General features: G+C 46.0%; 1 protein-coding gene across 1 annotated transcript; it reads left to right on the forward strand.

The window, feature by feature from the left end:
- Nucleotides 1–4,074: 4,074 nt before the first annotated feature.
- On the forward strand, nucleotides 4,075–19,541 carry lamc2 (laminin, gamma 2). Its single transcript, XM_041949145.1, has 21 exons — nucleotides 4,075–4,250; nucleotides 7,823–7,999; nucleotides 8,103–8,220; nucleotides 8,675–8,796; nucleotides 8,889–9,020; nucleotides 9,579–9,768; nucleotides 10,590–10,702; nucleotides 11,293–11,685; nucleotides 11,954–12,187; nucleotides 13,065–13,201; nucleotides 13,681–13,837; nucleotides 13,955–14,160; nucleotides 14,840–14,919; nucleotides 15,035–15,172; nucleotides 15,637–15,781; nucleotides 15,891–16,040; nucleotides 17,086–17,200; nucleotides 17,282–17,478; nucleotides 17,806–17,964; nucleotides 18,155–18,254; nucleotides 18,455–19,541. Exons 1-21 carry the CDS (start codon nucleotides 4,166–4,168, stop codon nucleotides 18,706–18,708), a joined length of 3,402 nt encoding a protein of 1,133 aa, XP_041805079.1. The 5' UTR covers nucleotides 4,075–4,165; the 3' UTR covers nucleotides 18,709–19,541.
- Nucleotides 19,542–20,012: the final 471 nt, after the last annotated feature.

Below are 20,012 nucleotides of genomic sequence, written 5' to 3' on the forward strand. Positions count from 1 at the left end.
TTTGTTGAAGAAAGTTGATCATTTGACGACATAAATTTTCAAACTGACCGCTGTAAATCACTTCTCTTCCTGTGGTTTCATGTGAAAAAGGTTAATTTTAGCTGCATCACCTCACCAAACTTTGCATTTCATGTTGCAGCTGCTGGAGGTGGAGCTTGGCCCAGTTCAAAGTTTGAACTACGTCAGCTGATGCACTAATTTGAATCTGTATTGATTTTTTATCAGTGTGATTGCTGGCACAGCAGTCGTAATTACTCGTCATTAGGATATCTGCTACAATTTCAGAGATGTGAGTTTTTTGTCACATCACAGTGACAATCAGTGGGATTCAACTTAAAACTCAGAGTCTCAGTGATCTTCGCGCTGTGATACAGTAATATGTGGCGTAATGCACCTACGTCTCATTTTGAAGAGCTCGCCAGCGAGTAACAGACTGCCTTTCCTATTGGCTCATACATGTTTTACACTTGTTCATTATTTTTATTTGGACAGGTCAAAATCAAACAAATGACACACAAGTAACCATGGAAACGAATGTGCAGGGAGAGGAAGACACTGGGCTGAGTGATTACATCTACATAAAATATATATAGAGAAAAAGGGTCTGTGTGGTCTTCATTTCTTATTTTCTCTCATGTTAGTCATATATTATTGGTTCATGTAAAGCGTCAGGTGATGGTGTCAGCATGACGGCGTCGTTGCCCTGTTTGGTCTTGTGGGGTTTGTTAATTCAGTGTTTTTCCTGGATTATTATTGTTCACATGGCGCATTCCTCCTCCTTTCATGTCAAAAACAAAAATCTATTTAACGTATATTGTATTGTACCTTTGTAGCTTCCTGTTGTTAACACACTATCTTGCAGGGCAGTACCTGAGTCAGCAGACTCGCAGCAAGTGCAGCTACAAAAGGAACTCAGGGTGGAGAAATGCAGCTCGAACATGCAGCCAGGTGTTGATAACGTGTGTGTGTGTGTGTGTGTGTGTGTTCAGGGTGTGGTGCTGACAAGGTAACAGGAACAAACCGGGTGTGGCCGAGTGTGTGTGTGTGTGTGTGTGTTAATGCCTGCAGCAGTGTATCTGTGCAGATTGGTGGTGGGGAAAGTGTTTGTGTGTGTAACCAGGTATTGGCAGGGTGTGTGTGATGGATCATAATGTGTGTGTGTGTGAGTAACTGTGAGTGTGTGTGTGTGTGTGTGTGTGTGAGTGTCTGAGGTTCAGGGTGTGTCTGGCTGCTCTGTGATGACTTCAGCCTCAGGATACAGATACAAATGGAGACAATTGTCAGCAGGAAGAAGGAAAAAGAAAACTGAGGCCTGCAGGCGGTGGCTGAGTGTTCGAACGCAGACGAGACAAACAAACACAACACGTGTGGGACGTTTGGACGTATTTGACCTTTGTAATAGAGACGTCCCAGTAAAATGAGTTCATGGGTGAAATGGATTTAAAGCTACTGAACGATCATCAGGAAGGTTAAAGGAGTCTGAATCTCAAAGCAACAATGAGCTGATCCTGCTAACCTGATGGATCTCTGTGCCACACACACAGAGTATACATGCAGCGATGGAAAGTAATCAAGTACATGTACTCAAGTACTATTTTGAGATAATTTTCTTGAGTAATTCGACTCTGCTCAGAGTGTTTTCAGATTAATTCTACAAATATAATCAACAGATAAAATGTGATGATACAGACTGAACTTAGTGAAACTCTCAGACTACTCAGCAGTTCATTTAAAAGAGCTCCGTCGTCACCAGCTGCAACATTAAAGTGATGAACACCTGAAAGCATCAACAGTTAAAGTCCTGAAAGATGAGAGGCAGCATTCATTGTTCAACAGAGCCAACATGACGAAAGTTTACTATCAGCCCATCACCGTTCCCACCAGGGAGAGCAGATCCTGGATCACTGCTACACCACATTCAGAGACTGCTACACACCCCTCCCCCACCCCGCTTTTGGAAAGGTGGAGCACTGCTCCATCCTGCACAGAGGCAGAAACTGAAGCAGGTATCATACAGGATGTATGCTGACGGACACAGACTCTGCCACTACCACCTAAAAACCCTGGGTCAGCTGGGAGATCTGTGAAAAAATCATGAAACGATCTGCTCCCTTCCTGACATCATGGCCCCTCAGACCGAACAGAGCCAGGGATGATGCCGTGGTCTTGGTGATACACACTGCGCTGACCCACCTGCACAAAGAACACATATGGGAAAATGTTCTTCACTGAGTACAGCTCAGCATTCAACACCATCATTGCCTGAAAACTCGTCTCTGAGCTTGTCGGTCTTGGATGGGAGGCCTCCATCTGCAGCTGGATCAGCATGAACGCCTGCATCCACACAAGCTCCTACAGATGCACCTTTGAGAGCTTTCTCCAGGCTGCATCACGCTCTGGTACGAGAGTCGCCAATCGGGAAATGGTGAAAATGCCGCGGTTCATCGCTGACAACAAACTCCCCGTCACTCCGGACTTCCCCCACCAACGGTGCACGCAGCAGCATGAAGGACCGCGGCCACCCGGCGTGAAGACAGCTCCGTTACCACGGCTGCACGCACCGCCAGACTGAGGGACAGTTTCTACCAGCAGGTCATCAGGATGCTGAATCCATGAAGCTGACCTGACGCTGTTACCCAGGACTGACTCACTCACTTTGCAGTGATGGTAGAATACTCACTGGGAGCACTGGGACTGCTACAGTCTTTACTTTCACACACAACCCTCATCTGCATTCTGCAAAAGGAGTAATTTTACTTTTGGTATGATAATACTTTTGTGCTTTAATAAAGTACAATTTTCTTTTACTTGTAAGTCAGTGTTTCTACACTGTGATACTACTTTTACTACTACTTTTAGATCTGAGTACTTCTACCACTGTAAACATAAAAGAGCAGCTGGCAAACAGCTGTGACATAACTAACAGCTATGGAATGGTTCCATGGACGTGGTTAGCTTAGCTTAGCATAAAGACTGGCGGTGGGGGGAAACTGCTAGCCTGGCTCTGTCACTGACTAACACCGGTAAAGCTGTTTGTTTGAATGAGTCCACAGACTGTGGTTCGAGAGTGAACTACACCCTGGACTCAGCAGCTCCAGTGGTTTTCCTCCTGTGCTGTTTATGGTTAATTTTCTGTGGGACTGAAGTGCTGAGGCCAGAACAAGTTCACTCCAATAATCAGAAAAATAAACCTCAGCTACAAAGTGCTTCACATGGTTGAACAACATTTCAGGAGACAAATAAAACCAGACAATTAGAAATAAAATACCAAAATAATGATAATAATAAATCAGACATGTTGGAAATGAAACTTGTGTTGATACAAGCTTTTTAAAAAGTCACGATGAAACAGCTGCAGCTGTAAAATCCTGTCGCAGTGAAGAGTCCTGCTGTCTGATCAACCTTCAGACTGGACTTCCTGGATCAGATTTCATCGTCTTGCAGACGCTTCAGCTCCTTTCAGCGCTCACACCTCCTTTCCTTTTCCTTTTCCAGAGGCTATTTATTTGAACGTCTTTCTTTTCTTCAGTGTCTGCATGTGTTGATGAATTTAAACACTAATTCTGCTCTTCCTCCTCCTGCAGTCTGTTTTCGTGTTTCAGTTCAGCTCAGCATTGTCCATGAGGACTTTAACGCTTTATAACAGCACATAAAGATAACGTCCTGTATTTGATGATGTTTTTTATCGGCACCTTTGAGCCTGTCCAGTCTGGACTTCATCCAACATCAGTCTCAATCAGATGCTGATTTATAAAGTTTTCTATTTCTGGGACAGAGCTCGTATTCACTTCACGTCCACAACGACTCGATGTTTGACTCTCTGTCTTGTGAAACGTCTTTGTGTCATGAAAATGTAAATGTGATGGAAGAATCCCAGAAAATGTCCAGAACAACGCCCCAGAGTGTCCCAGCGCACACACACACACACACACACACACACACACACACACACACGTCAGTCAGTCAGTCATATCCTCTGACCGTGTGTGTGTGTGTGTGTGTGTGTACTCTGTGAATCACTTGTGAGTAAGCGTGGCTCAGTATGTGCAGCCTGTTCAGACCTGCAGCAGGAGAGGACTTAAAAGGCGACGCTTTGAGCAGCTGGAGGAGTTTTTCTTGGAGCTCTGTTGAGATTTGACACTGATCTGATTTTTGGGATTCACACATGAGGATGAGGAGCAGCAGCTGGATTTCACTCTGCGGGGTTTTGGCTGCGGTTTGTGCCGTCCAGGCGACCTACACATATTACCGTGAGTACCTGACCGCTCTCCGCTTTGACTCTGTGGTTCTACTCGTGAGGTTGGAGGAGCTCAGCATCTTTAAACTCCCTGAATCATACAGCTGAAGATCCTTCATTAACACATGATGTTATGATTAAAGACATGTACATTTGGTAGGTTCAGGGGAACAACAGACTTTTATCCTGATGAACCAAAAGTTAACACTTCATATTGAGAAAGTGTGTGAGTGAGCTGTGACTTCTCCTCTCTGCTTCTGGTTGTTTCTCTGTGATTAGAAAGTCTACAGAAAAGGTTCAGTAACATCCAGAAAACCTTCTCTTAACGCTTCTGTGTTGGCTCAAAGTTCTGTTTCACATACAAATGTTCCACCAAAAGAGATAAAAATGTGAGTATTAAAGGGCCACTCTGATGTTTTCACATGGTTTATGTTTCATACTGCTGAGAATTCACCACGATTGAATTGAAATAATATCATCTTTGCACACAGTGAGAGCCAGTACAACAAGATTAGATCAGATTAGATTAGATTAGATTAGACCTTATTAATCTCACGATGGAGAAATTCACTCTTCCAGAAGCTCAAGGGGAGGGGGGCCTCTCATCTTGTGCAAACAGCAAATGGAGGTGCAAAGTAAGAACAATGGGAACAATAAATTACAACTGTGCAAACCACAAAAAGAATTAAAAAAAAGAAATGAAGGTATCCTGTGTAGAGTAAGTTTAGGAAAAAATATAGAAAGTGTTGTTTGCCCAGCAGCAGTGGATTTGGATGTTGGATGCAGTTTAACATCAAGCAGAAAGCGTAAACCCAGGAAGGAGGGAGGATGTAGAGATTTTTAGAAAAACAAATGAACACAATGAGCCAATCAGTGAGTTCAGTAATGTAACATGTGTTAACTGAAGCCTTGATGAAGAGCTCGTTAAAGAGTCGAGACAATCAGCTGAATTAACACATCAGGAAAGCAGTAAAGAGGCCAGAAGAAGAAGAAGAGTAGTCTTTCTTATTTCTGCTCACATATTGGAAATAAACAGTTTGATTGGAAAGTCTGCACTTTGATAAGATGAGAGCAGGAAACACATCTTCATCAACACTTGAGGATGAAGCAGATCAGAGCCGTGGACAGGAATCACATACAGACACGCACAGAAACTGACAAACACATGAAAGGTAGTTTGATACACGTTGCTGTAAACCTGGTCCCAGGTCAGGTGACTCAAAGTGTGTCTGCAGTCTGATTGTCCGAGCATCAGCATGACTGGAAACTGAATGAAAACTTTATTAACAGCAACAGATCAGTGAAAACAGCCGAGCAGTTAAAGTACATGAGTACAGAAGCTCATCACAAAAGGGAGGGACTGATGGGTGAGGCCCCAGCAGCCGCCTCCCCTCACCTGTGGGTGAGGCCCGAGCCCCAGCTGTCACATGGGAGCTGGCCCCCCCCTCAGGCTGGAAAGTTATTTTCCCAGTTTTAACGGCGTGTTGAGGAGAATTCATTTCAGAGTAACAGAAACAATCTGAAAGAGACAGCTCCATGAGTCTGCTGAACTTTCCGTTCTAGCCTGTGATGTAGGAAAGGTGTTTTTGGCTCTCAGGTGTATCAGGTCGGTGTGTGTTCAGGGAGGAATCCTCTCAGACAGACGCATGTTGGAAACTGTCCTATAAAAGCCATAACAGCTGAGCTCATGTCTGCCGGCGGCGCCCACATGAACACGACCTCTGACCGCAGTGAGTCACGGCGGATCGTTCACTGGTGTCCTCTGAACCGCAGCGACCGAGTCTGCACGAGTCCCCGAACCAGATCTGAGACTGAAACTCACCTCACCTTCACTGTCACATTAACACGAGTTTACATCAGGATCAACACTGATGATGAAGCTGCTCCTCTTCACTCTTCATGTCAACAAAACACAGTTAAACAAGTGAAGAGTCTAAACTGACAGTCTGAGCGTCTCCTCAGAGGTTTACGCAGGTTTCCTTTAATGCCTTGCAGGGTGGGACCACTAAAGTTTTACCTTATCTTTATCTTATCTTAACTTGTCTGATCTGCCGTTCTGTGTTCGTCACATGTTGGTTCAATAATGTTTGTAATTCTTTCTATAAAATGAAAGAGAAACAACCTGAATAAAGCTAGCGTCCTGTTAGCTGACTGTAACTGGTGGTTAGTTAAGCTGCCAGCTGCTCGTTAGCTAACGAGCCACAGTAACGATGCGGTCAATACATCACAAAGCCTCTGACACCACATCAGCTGTGAGGATTCAGCTCAGGTGGGGACAGGAAGTCAAAGCACAGCGAACCTGTGACGCTGGGCCTCCATCAGGCTGCTCTGCGGATTCAGATCCTGATTCAGATCCTGATTCAGGACGATTCCTGATGCTTTTTACCCTCAAGCTATCCTTTCCCCCCACGTGTCATTACGTAACTTCAGCACTAAAGACCGTCTCGGTATGAAATTTCCCCTGTTTGCAGCAGCAGTAACAAGTAGGAGCCTGTTGAGACTCAGAGCTGAAAGAGGAGCTTTTAGCAGCGCCATCGTTGGTGTTATGCCGTCGGAGTTGTGCAGGCAGACGGCGGCGGCGTTCCTCAGAGGAGGCGTTGGCTGCTCGGGGGGGGGGGGGGGACTCTGTGGCCGATGATGATTTGTCTGCGGGCTTCGACCTGGGAGGTGCAGCTCTGAACAAACCACAGAACATATGAGACGCTCCACACTCTGTAAACGTCTCTAATGCAGGTTAAAGCTCGTTCAGACTTCCATTAAAATCACTACAGGCCCCCAGAGGGAGAGTCCCAAAGGTTTCCTCTAACACCACCAGAAACATCCAATTTAATGAGCAGCTTTCATGAAAATGTTCTGATGTCATTCCTGCTCCCAAGAGGACGGACCATTTACGCTGTATCACCTCTCCTCTAGCGCCCCCTCATGGCAGGATGAGCTTTGCACTCTTGGCTCCATTCATCTAGAAATAGAAAAATCATCAGTGAGTTGTTTGTTTTGTGGACAGGTTTTATTTTGTGTCTTTAACGAACAGACAGCCTCTAGGGGGCGCCAGCAGGGATCCAGACTTCTTTCATTTCTGAGTCGCATCATCATTTACATCATTATGTGTAATGTTGTATATGAATTATGTTTAAATACAGCAATAAATACTGTCATGTTAGAATTATACAACCATTTCAATAAAATCATAGCACTGACTTAAAAGTAGAGTTTATACAATAAATTGCTTTACAAAAAAAAAATTAAATAAAATAAAATAATGACAAAATTAAGAGAGCTACAACAAAGCAGGATATGAAGATGGGCTGTTAGCTGTTATCTGATGTAATGATAGGCTGCAATAACAAGCTACAGACGAACACCATAAGACAGATGATGCAATCATGTTTCAATCATGCGAAAGATTTCATCCTAAAAAAGAAAAGATCGATCCAAAACTTTAACTTCATGAGACTAACGAGACCTGATTCAAGAGTACCTGAAAACTGTGAGCAGCAGGAGTTAGAGAGCGCTGCTCCTGCAGCAACTTTGATAAATTAGACACACAATCCAAAATAAACCAGATTAACTCTTTTGTTCCTGCAGCGATGCTGCGTTGCGACTGCAATGGGAGGTCTCGGTACTGCCTTCGGGACTCCTGGGGTCTGCACTGCGTTGACTGTCAGGGAAACACAGAGGGCCGCCGCTGCGAGCGCTGCAAGGACGGCTTCTACCTGGAGGGGGCGGGACAGAGCTGCACACCCTGCCGCTGCAACCCCACAGGTGAGAGACCACAACAAATATCTTTCCTGAAGACACACCCGTTGTTCTGGAAGCGAGTCCTGTTTTATCACTAACGTTGGACATCTGGACTCTTTCTGTCCAGGTTCCGTCAGTGCTACGTGTGACAGCAGGGGGCGCTGCAGCTGTAAAGATGGCGTCACCGGGGAAAAATGCGATCGCTGCCCAGACGGACCGATCGGACGAAACGGCTGCTCGCAAAGGTGAAAAAACTTAGATATGTGTCCAAGACTTCAGCTCCTTTCAGCACTTAAACTTCAACTGACTGTTAAACTTCTCTTGGTGCAACCGGCTCTTCAGCATCAGATGCCGTTTACAGTTATTTCATCCCTTCATCTCCTTTCAGCACATAACCTACTGATGCTTCACATCACTGGCATTTTTATCTCCTTTCACTGCTTAAACTGTACCTGCCACTTCAACTTCCTTCAGTGGAAGTACTTCAAAAGACTGCAGCTTTTCAGTGCTTAAATCTAATCTGCGTTTGTTTAAAACGCCACTTTAACTCCTTTCAAGGCTGCTCGCTCAGAAACACATTTGAAAAGACTCAACTTGTTAAACTGCAGATCTTCAGAATGTTTTTAAAATTAATCATTGACAGAATTCTTCTTCTTCTGTATTTTTTTCTAACTTCCTGTCGCTTGTTGTGTGTTTTAGACGTCAGCTCAGAGAGGATTCTGGGAGTTCGACTCTGCCGTGTTTCTGTTACGGCCACGGCAGCAGCTGTTCTCCACAGTCTGGTTACTCCATCCACAGCATCACCTCCACCTTTACCGACGGTAACCTTTCACTTCACAATAAAAGACTCCTGATAACAGTGGTTCAATTTCAAAATAAAAGCTGCAGATGTGACGGACTGTTGTGTTTTTAGGTCCGGATGGCTGGAAGACAACGACAGCGCAGGGCGTCTCCCCCGGCGACGTTCACTTCCGCTGGTCACCTAAACACCAGGACATGGAGGTGATCTCCAAAAGCAGCCTGCCGGTTTACCTGTCCGCCCCAGGTGAGAACAAGACCCGCCTCCTTTATCCCTCTATCATCTGATCTTCCTTTTCTTTCTTTCATGACTGATGCTGTCGTCCACTTCCTCTCTTCAGATCTCCTCCCTTCGTTTCTCTTATCTTCCTCCCTCTTCCTTCTCACTTCCTTTCCTTACCCTTCATTGTTTTCCTTTCCTCTTCATCATCCTCTCTCCCTGTCACCTTGACCTGCTTTTCTTTCCTGTTCTTTCCTTTCTCCCCCTCTTTCCTCCTCTCCTCACATCCCCTTCTTTTTCCACCTTTCTTCTCATCTTCTCTCCTCTCCCTGTCTCCTTGCCATCCTTTCCTTTTCTTTTCCATGTTTTTGTTCTCACCTCTCCTCTCCTCTCTTCCTCTCCTCTATTGCCCTCCCTCTTTTCTTTGCTTTACCTCTAATTTCAGGACCTTTCCTTTCCCCCTTTCACATCCTTGTCTCCTCTCCTGTCCTGTTTGGACACCTCCTTCTTCCCATTCCTTCCTTCCTCCTGTTTCCTTCTCTCCTCTGCTCCTCCCTGACCAGGTGTGTCTCTCCTCGCCTACAGCTCCTTACCTGGGGAATCACTTACTTAGTTACGGCCAGAACTTCTCCTTCCTGTTGCGTCTGGACCGCGGCGTCCGACACCCGTCCACCAATGATGTGATCCTGGAAGGTGGCGGCCTGCGAGTCAGCACCTCGCTGGGAGACCTGCGGTCCATCGTCCCCTGCGGACAGAAGATCAGCTACAGCTTCAGGTCTGGATTCTGGATGGTGGTGGTTCAGATGTGACCCCCAGGCTTTGGCCCGTTCCTTGGTGCCGCTTGAATGTTGTTTTTGCTGCTGTGTGAACATTCTTCAGCCGCAGTTGAAGAATCCTGCTGCTGTAATCAGAGCAAGTAGAAACAAACGTCTCAGGCAGAAAGAATCTGCAGCCACTGAGATTTACTGCAGGAGTGAAGCTGCAGAGAAACAGTGTTTGCTCTCACCTAAATCCAACAAAATGTCACCTGACTCGTGACAGTAACACCTGACTGCTCCTCAGATTCAGTCACATTGAATTCTAAAAGTCCACGCAGGTATGCCTGAAGCACCTGAGGCAACATAGCGGTTAAGGAATGGCAAAGGAATGGCACACTCATTCAAGTTTTAATAAAAATGTCTTCAGCAGGGCGTTTTTCATACTTTTCTTTGCACTTTTTGACAGGCTCAGACACTGTGATGCACATTCAGGGCTGATTGTCTGACAGAGCATAAAATGGGAGCATGAGACCACAGAAATCATGCTGATAGAAAAAAAAACAGATCAGGTTTTCAGCACGTTCTGTACGACGATGCTGGAGGGTGTTTGAAGATCTTGAGCACCCCTGGTTTACATGCATTATGTTCTCTGTTTGTTGAGGCTTCCTCCTCCTGCACCTTCACATTTGCACTTTCAACAGTTTGCTGTGTGGAACCATTTATAGCTGAAACTTGATGGAAAAATAACTCAATGATAGAAAAAAACAAAGAGGTTTCAACATCACCTTAAAATGAAATAAGAATATGTCTTAATTTTGTCATTCTGTGTGTTGAACAGACTGGATGAGCAGCCTGGCAGCAGGTGGAGGCCTCAGCTCTCCTCCTTCCACTTCCAAACACTCCTGCAGAACCTCACTGCCATCAAGATCCGAGCAACATTTGGTGAAAACGGTGAGCTCCCTTTCCTTACTTCCTGCCAGCTTCCTTTCCTCACTTCCTGCCAGCTTCCTTTCCTTACTCCCTGCCAGCTTCCTTTCCTTACTTCTTGCCACCTTACTTCCTGCCAGCTTCCTTTCTTTACTTCCTGGCAGCTTCCTTTCCTAACTTCCTGCCAGCTCCCTTTCTTTACTTCCTGGCAGCTTCCTTTCCTTACTCCCTGCCAGCTTCCTTTCCTTACTCCCTGCCACCTTACTTCCTACCAGCTTCCTTTCTTTACTTCCTGCTAGCTTCCTTTCCTACTTCCTGCTAGCTTCTTTTATTTACTTCCTGCTAGCTTCCTTTCCTTACTCCCTGCCAGCTTCCTTTCCTTACTCCCTGCCAGCTTCCTTTCCTTAGTTCCTGCCAGCTTCCTTTCTTTACTCCCTGCCAGCTTCCTTTCCTTACTTCCTGCCAGCTTCCTTTCCTTACTTCCTGCCAGCCCCCCTTCAGAGAACTTCAAGCACTTCTGGTCTCTGCAGAATTCAGCTGTTTCTTTTTCACACATCATCAGCCAAAAGCTCTCAGTTCCTCCATCAAACCATCTTGAACTCTGGTCTTTTCAGGACGTGGTTACCTTGACAACGTGAAGCTGGTGTCGGCACGGCATGGCGACGGTGTCCCGGCCCGCTGGGTCCAGACCTGCAGCTGCCCCCTGGGGTATGAGGGCGAGTACTGCGAGCGCTGCTCGGCTGGATTCAGGCGCAGGGTCCCTGCAGACGGAGCCTTCAGCCCCTGCGAGGCCTGCAACTGCAGGGGGGGCAGCTGCGACCCGCAGACCGGAGACTGTTACTCTGCCGACGAAACCACCGGAGAGCCGAGCTGCTCTGAGGGGTTTTACCGCGACCCCTGGCAGCCTCGCACCTGTGCGAAGTGTCCCTGCCCGGATGGAGTGTCCTGCTCGCTGCCTGCTGGCTCACTGGAGCCCCGCTGTGACCGCTGCCCAACCGGAAGCACAGGTACAGGTGACAGGATCATCACCTCACACAGAACAATCAGACATATTCTGAAACTTTCTGGATCAGAAATGTGTCTGATGTAGGTTTGTAAAATGGTCCAATCTGAGGAAACAGACTCTTTCAAGTCGTTTCTTTTAGCTCTTTGAAGACATGAATGAAGCTTCTGAGCATTTAACCTGTCTGAAGGGTTCAGTGATCAATCAGATCAATCATCATCGTTGATCGGGCGTCTCAGCAGCATGATGTGTTGTGTCCGTGTCCCCTTCAGGTCCCCGCTGTGATGTCTGTCAGGAGGGTTTCTATGGTGACCCTGCAGGGGCCGCCGATGTGCATCGACCCTGCAGACCCTGCGCATGCAACGGTCACATCGACATCGGTGTGGCGGGAAGCTGCGATCGCAGCAGCGGTGAATGTCTGAAGTGTTTGAACAACACGAAGGGACGGAGCTGTGAGGCCTGCGTGGCGGGTTTCTACCACGGCCGAACCACCGACGCCTGCAAACGTAAGGACGCTCCCGTCAGGACGTGCCTGCCATGATGCTGTTTTCTAATCTGAAGCTGTTGGTTAGTTGATAGTTCTTCCAAAGGCAACTGGACTTATTTGAGGTTCTAGAAGATGTTTCTCCTCTCATCCAAGAGGCTTGGATCTCACCAAGAGGGTCTCAGAACTGCATTGTAAGTGGCTGATGTGGTGTTGTAGCCCACCTCCTCTGTTCAGTGATGGTCTTTCCAGTTTGACATGGATGCTTCTTTCAGTCTGTCAAAGTATGTAGTGTTGGATGAGAGGAGAAACATCTTCTAGAACCTCAAACCAGGTTCCTTGGGAAAGCACCTGCAAGAAGAACAATGACCTGGACAGTGGCGTGCATGGGGGGGGGAACGCTGAGAGCCGAAACGCACATTAAAGTGCCCTCTTGGGAGCCAAAACGCGTGCTCAAGTGAAGTCCTTTTCGCCCCTGCCCTTCAAAAAGTCTGTGCACGCCACTGGACCTGGATGAATGAGAATCTTCACACACACAAAGCTCACAGTAAAAATCAACTAATCTTTTCATGATTATCAAGTTAAAATGTGAAATACTTCCAGCTTTTCTAAAGTGGAGCTTCTGCTTTATATTGTAACTTAAAGTTTTTTTCAAACTCCAACAGAACGGCAGCTCAATTTAAGATGTAAAGAAAAAAAAAACGAAGGAAAGCTTTGACATTTTAAATGAATTTTGTTAAAATTTGAGTATTAAATGGGTTTTATTGACTTACCATGTCCGCTCTTTATTGAAACATTTTCACCACGATAAGACATGTGACAGCTGATCTCAGCCTGATGTTGAACTGGCTGAAGATGAAGGTTATTAACAGCTGTTTCCTCTCTGCTTTGTGGACCAGCATGCGACTGTGACGTTCAAGGCTCCGAGTCCAGACAGTGTGATGATTTGGGTCGCTGCCGCTGCAGACCGGGTTTCGAGGGTCTGAGGTGCCAACGGTCCAACTGTCCCGCCTGTTTCAGACCCATCAAGTTGAAGGTAGGATGAGAGCACGCTGCTTCACGTCCTGTTGAACTGCATGAAGACGCTTTGTGACGATGAACTCTGGTTTAGTTTAACTTTGAACAAAGTGAGTTTGTGGTGAAATCACAAGATTAAACACAATTAATGTAGATATTTACAATCAATGATTAGACTGATTTCAATTATTATTCAATTAATTATTCAGTTTATTCCAACTTCAGCTCAGTTTATTTTCAGCTGATCTTCAGTCAGACTGAAACATCTCAACACTGTTTGGACGCTTGTGAAGAAATGTGGTCCATGACTATGTTTACTGATAAATCGCACCTGTTAGCATGTTAACACGCTAAACTAAGAGGTGAATATGTTAACATTATACCTGCCGAGCATCAGCATGTTAGCATTGTGTTAGTATGCTGTTGGCGCTGTGTCGGCCTCACAGAGCTGCCACCAGGACTGCAGACTCATTCAGTTTCTTGAATTCTGTGTTTTAGATGGAGGCTTACGCTGCCAAACTGAAGGAGCTGGAGACTCTGTTCTCAGACATGGATGGAGGTTTGAAGCCAGCCAACAGCGCTGAGATGGAGGCTGCTCTGAGAGCCACAGAGGAGCTGGTGGACGACCTGCAGGCCGATGCCGAGCTGCTCTCAGGTAACACAACACGGCATTCACACGTTCAGAGATCCGGATTTTCAATCGGCTTTTATTCCACACGTGATGACAAAATGACTAGTTTGATACTGATGATGTCAAACCCGTGTCCAATAGGATTGGAGAAGAGCCTGCAGGGTCGTCTGTCGTCTATCAGCAGGAGTCAGCTGTCTGAGGGGCAGGACGTCCAAAACATCGCCGACGCTGCAGACGACATCCAACAACGACAGCAGACGTACGAGACGACGGTGGAGGAGGTTCAGAGTCTGATGGAGGAAATGAAACGCAAACTGGACAAAGCCAAGACCGACCTCAGAACAGCTGTAAGACATGGAGTCCAGAATGATGGGATGTCCTCGTTGTCGTATTTACACCCAGTCAGAGTATCAAAGGAGCGTTCTGCAGGTTTTATATGAGCTCCGCTGAAAACAAACTCTGAAGCTCGTAGATTCTGGCCTCGAGGCTCATGGAAGGAAACTGGAGAGACTAACCTGAGGAGACAGCAGAGGAGAAAATGTTCTAAACTTTATACAATAACATGAATAAAATATATCAATACAACTGCTAACAGAGAAATATCAGAGAAATATTATCGTGATGTTCTACATCACTGCAGATATGAGAGGAATATTATACATTATTACTTAGAATTACAGTGAGTGAAGTAAAAGCTCTGGTTTCATATATCAGGCATAATCAATAACCAGTTTCACATTGAAGCTGGAGGCCGATGGCTCTCAGCACTGAACTCATTTTACTGGTAAAGTTGTGTGAAATGTGATCAGGTTCATAATTAGTTCCATCTTTTCAGTCTGATAAAGGCGACTAACTGGATATTAGTCTGTTTCAAGTCTGAAATCCATCAAAATGAACTGAAATCAATCTAAAACAGATCTGAGGTGGAGCTGGTGGAGGTAACTGTAACTGTGACGATGATGATGGTAATGTGATTGACAGGTCCACTTTCATCTAAATCCTGCTTTTTCTCTTCCTTCCTGTCAGGAGTTTCCTCTTGGAGACGCTCCTCTGGGTCCGAACTTCCTGTCCTCTTTGGTGCAGACAGCCGGCAGTCTGGCTGAGAAGTAAGTCCCTCGCCTTCGTTTTAAGGTTGTTATTGATGAATTGACGAGGGGATCCAGACACCATGCTGGATGTTTGTGTGTTCACTGACGTCACCGTTTCCCGTCCGTCCCGCAGACATCAGACGAAGGCCGACGCCGTGGAGCGAAGCGCCGCCGACGCTCTGAGTGACTCTCAGAAGAGCCTGGCTCAGGTCCGGACTCTCATGAACAAAGAGAACAAAGTCAAAGAGCTGATTGGAGATCTGAAAACCATGTGAGTCACTTCTGTCAGTCTGAGCTCCTCTAAACATTGAGACCATTCAGAGTCCTCAGTTTCTCATCTTTAAGGTAGAACTCATTCACTGACCTGCGGACATCGACGAGTGTCTGTTTTATTGTTGTAGAAATTCTCCTTCATTGGAAAAAGTAAAAGATACAAAACTGTTTAATTAACAACTTTAGGACAAAGTAAACTACGAGTCCCAGAGATCATTGCAGTAAGAAACAGCCAATCAGAGAGCTTCAGGGTTTGTTGCTGTGGGTCTAAAGTCCTGGAGAGACCAGGAGGTTTTGGTGACATAGAAACTACGGACAGGCTTGCTGGTGAGCTGCTGCAGCAGGCGGGTTAACAGACGGATTGTTAAAATGCAGATGTGACTGGACCGTAAAGCAGTGACCAATGAGATGATGGTAAATCTGTGTTGATGCTCTGAACTGATGATGTCTGTGTGTGTTCAGGTATGATCGGACCTCGGCCCAGGTGAGGGGTCTGGAGAACCAGGCAACCCAGCTGAGCGGTGAGGCCAGGGTTGAGAGCGAAATGGCCGATGGGATGCTGAAAGATATCGTCACCATGGAGCGAGGTCTCCCATCATCCCTGAAGGTAACTCCTGCTGTTGGAGGTCTGAATGTGTCTGACTTTGGGAAACATTCATGTGTGAGTTGTTTTTCTGTTGAGTCTCTTACCCCCTGTGTTCTCCCATCATGCTCAGGAGGGGGTGGACGCCATGGTTTCCACGCTGGGTGGTCTGAAGGAAGCGGCGGACGGGGACATCTCAGGCTTCGAGGCGTTGCAGAACGGAGTGCAGCGAGACATGGCCGCCACTCAGGACCTGCTGGCCAAGGGCAAGGCCGCCCAGCAGGTACTGAAGACGTTTAAACTTCACTTGTGACAGCAAAGTGCTACAAAGAGGAATCAGTAAAGACTTCTGCCTTTTAGAGAGTTCACCTACTCAATTACTGTACTTCAGTAGAATTTTGAGGCACTTGTACTTTACTTGAGTATCTCCATTTTATGCTACTTCAGTTAATTTTCAAATTAAGATTTTACAAAGAAAACAAACCATCAGTTTATTAAATATGATCAACTACCACAACTAGTGCAGTTAAAATTCATCACCTCAAACAGCTACAACGTTAAAGTACTGCTGACATATTTAATCATCCGTATGATCCAATAGTAACATCAGATACAACACTGTGAGAGCAGTTACTTTTGATACTTTAAGTGCATTTGGTTGCTAATAATTCTGGTCTTTTACTTAAGTGGCATTTTGAATGCAATCTTCAACCTAACCACTAGATGCCACTAAATCCTTCACACTAGTCCTTTAATTGAATACCACGACCAAAAACCAGGTGGAGGATCTATACGAGCTGTGCTGCATCACCCACTGAACCTCTGAAATGAAGACATGCAGCGTGGTCTGTACACGGCCGTCAGACACCAGTCATTGTGTCCGTTTGCTCACTTCAATTAATGAGTGTAACTTATCCAGTTAGAGAAGCTGGGTAACTAATAGCAAGCTAGCTAGCTTTCTGAGCTATTTTGGCTGACTACCCAATATGTTACCTGCTAGCTAGCATGTTAGCCATTCGCTGTTCAACCACAGTTGCAGCATCTCGTCCTGGAGGTCGTCACTACGTCAACACAGTTTGATGAGAACATGCAGGTGAATTTTGTTTTGATGCTTCAGGTGCTGATCGGGCACAAAAAGCACAAGAAACCAAAAAACAGACAAAAAGCAAAATTACAGATTAATAAAAGCAAAACAGGAAGCAGGTAGAATAAAAAAGAGCTTGTTTTTTGTCATTCAGAAAACTTTCTGAGGTGTGCAGAGCTTCATTCATCTGGTCTTATCTTTTTGTCGTCATGCATGGTGATATCCACGTGGTTCCTCTCTGCAGGACTTCAGCAAACTGCTGGACAGAGTCAATGTAGCCAAGGACGACGCCAAAGGTGCTTTGGAACGCATCAGCAGCAACACCAACGAGCTGGACGACGCCCTGAACACCCTGAAAGGTAACAGACTGACCGAAGAGACCGGCTGTGTTTTCTCTGACACTAACTGGACTAAACGTGACTCCTCATCTTCCTCCGCAGGGTTCGATAAGCAGATCGACGGCAACCGAGCTCTGGCTGACGCCGCTATCAAGCGTCTTCCCGGCATCAGCGCCACCATCCAGCAGGCTGTCAGCAACAACGCTGAGACACTGTCCGTCCTGGGAGACGTGTCTAATGATTACGACAATGCACTGGGAACCATCAATGTGCTGGAGAACCTGGTCAACGGTCTGGAGGTAACAACCAATCATCAACACTCAAATGAACAGCTGTAAAAACAAAAACGAAGACGGTTAAGTTGGCAGCAGTGGTTGCTTTGATGGCCTGTAGATGTCGGTATGTGCTGCTCGTTTTGTGTCCTGCAGCAGGTTGCAGCTGCAGCTCTGTGCTTCTGGCTGCTTCTTATTCACTGTTTCAGGACATTTATAAGCTTCTGCTTCCCCCTGGTCAACCTGTGTTTGTGTCAGGTGTTCTGAAACAAACTGTTTGGTCATGTAAACCGGTCTGACTCTGGTTTCGGACCCCCATCCTATACTGACTGGCCTTTTGTCTTTATTCTTCAGGGAACATTTGGATCTTTGCCGTCTCATGCTGGTCTGGTGAATGAAGCCACTAACTTGAACCAGGACGCAAAGGACCTGAGGACGAAGGCGGTCGGTGCATCTGGAGACCTGAACCTCGAGCTGGACGCTGCCAGGAGGCTGGAGGCTGAGGCTGAGCAGGTAAACTGTCCACACAATAAGAGTGCAACCAGCTCCAACAGTAAAATCCTGCTTTGACAGAACTGAGTCACAATAATCTGATGAGATCAGATAGAACAGGAGAACAGTCACAGGGACGTTTTACTTCAGTGTGGTTCCAGGACTTTTACTTAAGAGTCACGGTTAATGATGCTTGATGTCTCCTCTGCAGGCGGCTGTTGGAGCGGCTGCAGCTTTGAACAACGCCAAGCAGACCAGAGCCGCTGTGGGACAAACACTACGAGACATCAACGCCCTGCTGGCTAACATGAGTGAGTGAACTTTTCATGTGTTGGAACATCAAGCCGAGGTGCTGCTGGGTCTTCTTGGAATCTGAGGACGTCACCTCAGACCAGAACTCTGAAGATGGTTTGATCGTGTGTTGAGTCATACACTGCTGATGTTTGATGTTTCATTAAGGCTGCTAAATTCTTTTTGTGTTGAAATGAATCCTTCTCATTCTTCTCCTCAGACCAGTCCGGTGTTGTGGATGAAAAGCGTCTGAAGCAGCTGGAGGACTCTCTGGCCGGCGCTCAGAGAGACGTGGATGGGCATCTGAGGCCTCATCTCAGGGACATGGAGGAGCGGGAGGCTGCCCAGCGACGCCAGCTGACCGGCATCAACCTGGACATCGACACCATCCTGGGAGACATCGCCAACCTGGAGGACATCCTGAGGACCGTCCCCAACGGCTGCTTCAACAGCCCGCCCATCGAGGAGGCCTGAGGACGGCCGAGAGACACGTGACAGTACCTGCTGCCGAGTTCTGGTTTCACAGAGTCCAGATCACAATGAGAGTCCTGCCGTTTCAACAATCATCTATCTTAGTGGTTTCATCAGATAACTGAAAGAAGACAGTGAGTCTTTGACTGATTGGCTGATCATAACAATAGTAGAACAACTTTATCCATAGCATCTTCCTGGAACAGTGAAAGAATAAAGATAGAATCACAAACTGAAGCTATCAGATGAGCTGATGAGCTTCAGTCTTCAGCTCTTGTAACACAATCCATCGCTTCCAGTGTTTTCACTGATGAATCAACGAAATGTTTGATGGTTCCTGCTGGTTCTTCAATGTAGGCACAGTGGAAGAAAGCAAGAGAAGAAAGAAGAAAACCTCTGGGTTTTTCAGAGGAAAGGAGGAATAAATGATAAATGATGCTAATTATGTTACTGGTCCTGAATTTATACATCATCTCAGGCTGTGTTAGAAAGTGTTCGAGGGGAAATCACTCCTCAGTGCTTCAGTGTGTCAGAGCAGCAGAGGTGGACAGTTCCTCACTTTTCATCCAAAATTGCCTACATTTCCCATAATTCAGCTGGCTAGTATCATGCAGGTGGATGCTGTGTGTATGAAACTATACTTGTTGTTGTGTTTATATTTCTGATACTGATGTGATGTATGTCAATGTAAAAATATTCTATTTATAACTGTACATACAGTGCATCTTTTTTATTACTCTGTTTATTTGTACTGTGTTACTGTGTACTGTGGCGACCAGCAGAAATATTTTTATCTCACTGCTTTTTAATAAAACCTGCTGCACTTTTTTCTGATCCACAGCAAGTTTCAGTCTCATTATTCATCACTTTGGTGATATTAATTTATTTGATATTTCTGTATGAAACGCTCAGTGAGGTTACGGAAGCAAAATCCTGCCAACAAAACCCTCAAAAACAAATTCTTACTGTGCTATTTTAGAATAACAGTAAAACATGAGATGGAGTCAGTCCTGCACGTAACTAATTAACAGAGTAACAGCTTTATCATCAGGAGAGAGCTTTGTTACATCACCTTAATTTTTAGCACCCTGAACCTGACCCTGACTCTGACCCTCAACTTGACCCTGACCCTGACCGTGCCTGCTCACCTGTACCTTTACCTGCCTGTTCCAGTTAACCAGTGGATTCTTGGCAGCTTCTTTCGTAGTAAACCACTGAACTCTTCTGATCCGGCTGGTTTTCTGCTGCCTGAGTTGTTTCACAACATCACCTCTCACATTAAACCATGTGGCCAAATTTGTACAGAA

The sequence above is a fragment of the Chelmon rostratus genome, chromosome 12 (assembly GCF_017976325.1).
Source record: "Chelmon rostratus isolate fCheRos1 chromosome 12, fCheRos1.pri, whole genome shotgun sequence".
NCBI classification, from domain to species: Eukaryota; Metazoa; Chordata; class Actinopteri; order Chaetodontiformes; family Chaetodontidae; genus Chelmon; species Chelmon rostratus.

Coding starts and splice junctions, on each gene's coding strand:
- lamc2 (XM_041949145.1), top strand. CDS start 4,166: ATGAGGATGAGGAGCAGCAGCTGGATTTCACTCTGCGGGGTTTTGGCT. Junction 11,686..11,953: donor CTGCCCAACCGGAAGCACAG/GTACAGGTGACA, acceptor TGTCCCCTTCAG/GTCCCCGCTGTGATGTCTGT. Junction 17,965..18,154: donor TGGAGGCTGAGGCTGAGCAG/GTAAACTGTCCA, acceptor TCTCCTCTGCAG/GCGGCTGTTGGAGCGGCTGC.